This window comes from Panthera tigris, chromosome D1 (genome assembly GCF_018350195.1).
Source record: "Panthera tigris isolate Pti1 chromosome D1, P.tigris_Pti1_mat1.1, whole genome shotgun sequence".
In the NCBI taxonomy this organism is placed as follows: Eukaryota; Metazoa; Chordata; class Mammalia; order Carnivora; family Felidae; genus Panthera; species Panthera tigris.
Genome location: NC_056669.1, coordinates 110,473,660 through 110,480,306, shown reverse-complemented (window position 1 = coordinate 110,480,306; position 6,647 = coordinate 110,473,660). Strand labels below are relative to the sequence as shown.

Below are 6,647 nucleotides of genomic sequence, written 5' to 3'. Positions count from 1 at the left end.
CTTCCGTTTCTCTTTGCTTTGTTCTATTGTTCTTTTTTCAGTTTATTGAGTCATATACTTAATTCATTGACTTTCATTCTCTCTTATTTGTATAGTATTTACGGCAATGACTTTTCCTGTAAGAACAGCTTTGGCTGCATCTCATAAGCTCTGCTGTGTAGTACTGATGTTATAGCCTCAAACCATCCTCCAGAAAGCTCTCTTTCTGATGACACATGCGTTCCTATAACACACAGCACACCTGCCCACCAGGGCTCATTCTCTCGATTATGAAGTTCTGGCACAACGCTGTGCAATATAAAAATAATGTGAGCTGCACATGCGCTTTAAGATTTTCTAGTAGCAACATTAAAACGCACTAAAAGAAACAGGTGAAATGAATTTTAGTATTTTATTGAACCCAGTTGTGTCCAAAATATTATTATCATTTCGGTAATGTATCATTTCAATCAGTATCTCTTCATTGGCACTGACCACCCTTCCAGTACTTAATAGCCACGTATGCCTAGTGCAGATCCAGCATCCGTGACCAGGGTCCAGGTCTCTCTGCCCACTTCTTAGCTCCCAGCCTGCAAGCCGCTGTGTTTTCTACATTGTATCCACGGTGCTTTCACATTGTGAGGGCTGAACAATGCTTGCCCGGTTGAGCACAACATCTCCCCCTCCATTTATCCATCTGCTGGCCCTCGTTCTCATTCATTTACCCATCAGCATTTCATGTCCCAAATGAGGACAATTGCAACGAATGGCAAAGGGTCAGTGGCAGAGACGGCCAGTTGCCCGTCTAATATCCACGTAGCCTTCCTTTATTTAATATTTTTAATGTTTTATTTATTTTTGAGACAGAGACAGAGCATGAGCAGGGGAGGGACAGAGAGAGAGGGAGACACAGAATCGGAAGCAGGCTCCAGGTTCTGAGCTGTCAGCCCAGAGCCCAATGCGGGGCCCGAACTCACGAACCACAAGATCATGACCTGAGCTGAAGTCGGAGGCTTAACTGACTGAGCCACCCAGGCGCCCCTATGTAGCCTTCCTTTATAATAGAATCCTCACATGATCTAGGGTGGCAATGAGCCCCGCTAACAAACTCCACTTCTCAGCCGCCCCTGCATGTAGGGGTGTCATGTGACATGACTCTGGTTTATGAGATATAAACCTAAGGGTTTTAGGTGTCAGAGAATTGCCTCTCCCTCTCTATCACCCTTTTTTCTCTTCCTGCCTGGAACGTCACTCAGGATGCCTGGAGTAGCAGCAGCCTTTTTGTGACCATGAAGACCGAAGCTGCATGTGAGAGCAGAAATATGGAAGGATCTGAGCCCATGATAATATCATGGGGCTGCCATACCCCGGTCCGGGAATCCCAGGTGCCAGACCTCTTGCTACATGAGAAAATAAACACGAAGGGGGAACAAAAGGCTTCTCTTGTTTAAGTCACTGTCTACTCGTCTGTCACTTGCAGCTAGGTGTGGTTGCTGCCTGATATCAGGCCAGGGCACATCCTGTCATTCACTCAGACGCCGCGGCTCGAGTGCCTGTTCTGAGCCGGGCAGGCGTCATAAGGCTGTAGATGGCTGGCCTGGTGCATCGCTGCAGAGACCCGCGCCCAGCAGATCGTGTCCGTTGTGAATCAAGACACAACGCAAACTGGCTTCGGCGGCGGGGGGAAGAAAGATACCGACCGGTGTAACTCCAAAGGGGCTCAAAGAGCCCTGGCAGAATCTGGTTTTCTTGCACGGTCCCACGTTGGCAGGAGCCTCCGGCTTCTGTCCCCTCTGCCAGACCACCCCAACAGCAGGGGCGGCGGTGAGAGCCCCAGCATCCTGGCTCACTGGACCAGACGGCGAACCTCAAGCATGGGCCGAGGCGCCATCACACACACCCGTGTGCACACGCAGGCTGCACGCAGATTACACGCAGGTCCGCAACTGGAGACCCATGAACACGCTGTGTGCAGGGACTTTTCCTCCCTCGGGTGGGGGCGGGGCCTGCTATGCCGGAGGTAGAGGGGTCTCCCGGGACGGGGAACGTCCCGTTTTAAACCTGGGTCCGTCCCAGGCGAACCGGAATGAATGGCCACCCGCCCTCCTTGGATACCCGATCCTGAGAACACACGTGGTTCTTCTTAAAGAGACCAGTGAAATCACGCGTGATTTTGAAAGGGCACTGAACGCCGTTTTCCTTCAGGGCAACGAGAACACCTCCTCCCCTGACCCCTACCATCAGGTTCTGGACGCGGCGGGGGCGTGAGTTCTGTTGGGCCAAGGGCTCCCACAACCGCCCAGAGGACAGCCGCCCTCCAGCCCCTGATGAATCAACGCACACCAAGCCCCCTCCCACCACCACCAGACTCTCTGGACCGTCATCCGGAAGAAAAGAGCCTCATCGGCCATCCGCCCCCAGACACCCCCCCATCAAAATCTCTCGTGTGGGTCAGCCCCGCCCCCAGAAGGTCCCCGCTTCCGCCAACCGGCTCCCCGGGCCCTGAGGTTGCCTGGAGCACGGCAGGTCCTTCGGGAGCAAAACAGGATCTCCTCGGTGCCGGTGAGTTCATCAGGTCCCGCCGCTCCCCCGGCTCAGGCCTGCGGTCCCTCTGCCAGGACGCCGCAAGGCAAGACGGGTGGCGCCGGGCCGGGCCTTCCCGAGTCTGCTCGCCCAGGTCAGCAACACCAGCTCCCTAAGACTCTGCTCTGACAGGTGTCCCCGGTCCTGTGCAACCAGGCGCCAGCCTCCCAAGGACATCTTGTCCCTGCCCCTGCTTCTCCGTCTGGGGAGCCCGGCCATCGTGTTTGCTAAAATCTGCAGGGTGATTAGAAGGAGCCACCAGGTCGAGAACCTCAGAGCCACCGGGTGCCGCTCCGAGGCGGGGTGTGACGGGCAGGCGCCGGCTCCTGGGGCCCGAGTCAACCCTCCCGCCTGCCCGCCTTCTGAGGCGCGTCTCAGCCACACGCTTCCAAGCACCGAGGAAGAGAGGCACTCACCGGGTCCCTGGTTTCTCTCCTGCACCGTCCTGCACGAGTCCAGCAGGGTGCAGGCTGGGGGGGCTGCCGCCCCGCCCCTCGTCCAACCCTCCTCGCACCCTTCTGAGGAGGGAGGGATTATTGCGCCCGTTTTAGAGACAGAGATTTCCTTCCCCGCGGCCAACCAGAGCTGGACTCGAACTCAGGTGTCGAGCCTGTCCTGAGACCCTCTGGGGGTCTGCTCTGGGGAAACCAAGGCAGCCATCTGAACTTAGGATTATCCCTCCGGGGGGCAGGAGGAAGCCGAGGGGCAAGGCAGCTTTGGGTGGCAGGGCTGGCTCGTGACGTGGCCACGTCTGTCCCCTCGGCGCCCACCCCAGCCCCTGTGGCTCATCCCCACCTCCTCCCGCAAACATACTTACAAAGACGTGGAGGCAGAGCGGACCGCGCCCCCCACGAGCGCTCCCTCCAGCTGCGGACCCCAGACCCTGACGGACAGACAGACAGGCCGTGGTGGCCCCTCTGTCCCGACATGGGACGGGCTGGTGTCCAGGACAGCTCAGGGCCAGTGGTGGGGCGCCACGGTCCATCTCTGCCCTGTGGGTAGGAGCCGGGGGTCGGTGGCCTGGCCCTCCCGGCACGCCCTCTGCTCAGGAGAGGACACCTCTGGGGCAGCGCCCTCCTGGAGGGGCTGGCGGGGGGGAGGGTGACGCTCAGAGTCCCCGGCCGGCAGAGGCCCTAGTCCTCCTTGGGCTTCTGGGGGTGCCGCCGGGCCAACTTATAGTCTATGTAGGTCCCGAGGCAGGACCAGAGAATGAAGCGGGCTAACAGGACAATGACCAGCAGGACCAGGAGCGGGTCAGGGCCCGTGCTTCCCTCCCACCAGGAGGCCATGCCGAGGGTGGGGGTCCCCACTGGGGTGCGGGCTGTGCTGGGGGGGAGGGGCCTGCTCCCCTGCTCCCCACCCCGATCGGAGCCCGGGCCTCCCCGGCGGCGAGTGACAGGCCAGAGCGCGAGGCTCGCGGCCTCCCCGGTCAAGAGGCCCGGCCGCATTCACGGGCCCACAATGGTCGCATTGTGGCGAGGCCGCGAGCGCCCCCCTCTCCGCCGGGCTCCCCGCTCGCCAGCGCTGACGTCACCCCCGGGCGGCTCCGGCGGCAGCTGCCGGGCGAGGCCGGCCACCTTCTCGGCGCTTCCAGCCGCCCACGCCCGCGCTTCCGGCGCGCAGACAATCGGGCCCTTTCTCTGCCCAATTAGCTATCGCTCGGCGGCAGGGGGGGCGTGGCGCGGGGAAGGGGACGCGAGGAAGGGGAGGGGACGCGAGAAGACCCCCCCCTACCCCTCCGCCCGCGAGGGGGTCCGTGGGGTCCGCGAGGGGGTCCTGGGGTCCGCGCACCCGCGCGCTGCCACCTGTGTGCGGCGGGACAGACCTGCTCGCTCCCCGCTCCCCCTGCGGAGGCCCTGGCCGAGCTGCCCCTCCCCCTCCCACCTCCACCCCGCGCGGGTCCCTTCTCACCCTCACCGTGACCCTCGGCCTTGATCGAGCGGGTCCCACCGCGGGCTCCCGGCTGACCTGGAGCCTCAGGCTGTCTGGGCACCGACCCCTGGAGGGAAAGTGAGGCAGGTGGCTGGGGCCTGACCCGAAGGGCGCTGTGAGTGCGGGTCAGGGGACCAGCACGCTGCTGGGTGCCCGGGCTCCAGATCCCCGACGGCCCTCCCACCGCCAGAGGGGATGCCCCGAGAAATGTCCCCACACCATCACCGAAGGGACAGCCTCCACCTGCCGTTATCTGCCTGCCACACACACACAAGCACAGATGTGCACACACCCACGCACCCACAGCCCCTGCACCTCTGCACACCCTGCCCACCCCCCACCTCGGATCTTCCCCAGCCAAGCTCTGCCTGGGGGAAGAGACAGTGTGGGCACCTCCTCAGACCCTATGGTCTCATAAGGCGACGGGGCCCCACCTGGAGCTCAGAGGGCCCGGCGGCAGGAGCCAAAGTCTCTGAGAGCGCGTCCTGGGGGGCCCAGCACGTACTCACCCCGGAAAGCGTGCAGTCCCCCCGCAGGTTCCTGGTCAGGGAGAAGGCTCGGGGGCCTCCGGGACTGCCGGCCACCTGACGCCCCTTCCTGAATTTCTTCTTTATCTACAAAATAAGAATGTGCTCCTTCCAGCCCTCCCAGAAGGTTCTGAGGAATAAATGCAAAGGCGCTGACAAGGAGCGCAGCCTAAGATGGGCAGTGGGGTAGGGAGGCAGCCCTCACCTGTGGTTTTCCTCAATGAGAAGCCAAGCGAACGTGTGTCCCATGCTCACCACGGGCCAGTCCCAGGATGGGCCCCACCGGCACCCTCGCTCAGCGCTCACCCCCCACTGGCTCAGGTATCAGCCCCAGTGAAAGGGCACCGTGCCCTACTTTGCTCTCTGGGTGGCAAATGACTTTCTCTGCCTCTGTCCACAGAGCGAGCGGCCACCAGCGGACCTGGCCAGGTGACCCAGCACATTTGCTGACCCCGACTGTCGCAGAGGTACGGACGTGGCTTCAAACCTACGTGAGAACTTAGCAGGAGCCCAGCATGGAGGCAGGAAGCACACAGGGCATTCTGGAAGACGTGGCCACTTGGCAAGGACTTCCAGAATGTTGCAGAAAGTCCTCAGGGGTGTTCAGGAGCCACCTGCCTGGACACACCCGTCTGCATCTGGAGCGAGGTCCCAGGGGGAAGCAGCCATGAACGCGGGGAGGGAGAAGGGACAGGTTCCTGAGCAGGCATTTTGCTCACCTGAGCGGTCAGCGTCTCCAGGTGGGTGCTCTGGGCGAACCCAAGGCACCGAGCGCACGCCAGCTCCCGACCTGGCAGGTGGGGACAGGGTGGCCTTGGGTAAATCCCTCTGTTTGCCAAGCACACCATGGGACCCGCAGAGTCAACAGCGTCCCGATCACGTGGCATCCACGCACCCAGAAGCTCTGGGATCACGGAGGCCTCCCAGATCCTGCTCAGATGCCCCCGGGCCCCAGAGTCAGCGAGGCCAAGGTCAGCACGCCCTTCGGGAGAGGAAGTGAATGTCCCCGGCCCCAGGACAGTGTCACGGCTGTGCCCCCCGCTGACTTCTCCCAAGAAGGGTGTATGTGACACACAGCAGGTGCAGCAGACCCTAGATGGATACGGTGGCCGTCGCCCAGAAGGAGAAATTATTTCGGCGATGAGAAAGTGCATCAGACAGGCCAGCTCTGATGTCACGCAGTTCCCACCGTGTCCCGTGGGGTGGGCACTGCGTGCTCCCCACTCTACTCATCTTACAACTAGCAGAGGTGATGGGCTTGGGGCACGGTCGGGGCTGCACCCTGGTCTCTGGGACCTTTTACCCACCTCTGTGCCCCCCGACCCCTAGCTTCAGTAGCTTTTTACTTCTCCAGGGAACATGCTGTGGGGGCCGCCCAGCACCGCGACCCAGGACCGACTGGGGGCAGGGGGGAACGAACGCCGAGCTCCCCTGCAGATCAGGACAAACCCAAAAGTCAAAACAGGCCCCAGAATTCCGCTCCAGATCACCGTGAACTTGGGACATCTTCCCGGCTTCCCCCTTCCCTCCTGCCCTCCCCCTGAACACAACCCGTGACAAAGATGACGAGTGTCCCCCTTAAAGGGAGTCAGAGTTTCCCACGACGCACAGAGCTGAGCAGGGGCG

General features: G+C 61.3%; 1 protein-coding gene across 1 annotated transcript; it reads right to left on the bottom strand.

The window, feature by feature from the left end:
* Positions 1 to 953: 953 nt before the first annotated feature.
* On the bottom strand, positions 954 to 3,949 carry SMIM38 (small integral membrane protein 38). Its single transcript, XM_042958330.1, has one exon. It carries the CDS (start codon positions 3,849 to 3,851, stop codon positions 3,696 to 3,698), a length of 156 nt encoding a protein of 51 aa, XP_042814264.1. The 5' UTR covers positions 3,852 to 3,949; the 3' UTR covers positions 954 to 3,695.
* Positions 3,950 to 6,647: the final 2,698 nt, after the last annotated feature.

Coding starts and splice junctions, on each gene's coding strand:
- SMIM38 (XM_042958330.1), bottom strand. CDS start 3,851: ATGGCCTCCTGGTGGGAGGGAAGCACGGGCCCTGACCCGCTCCTGGTC.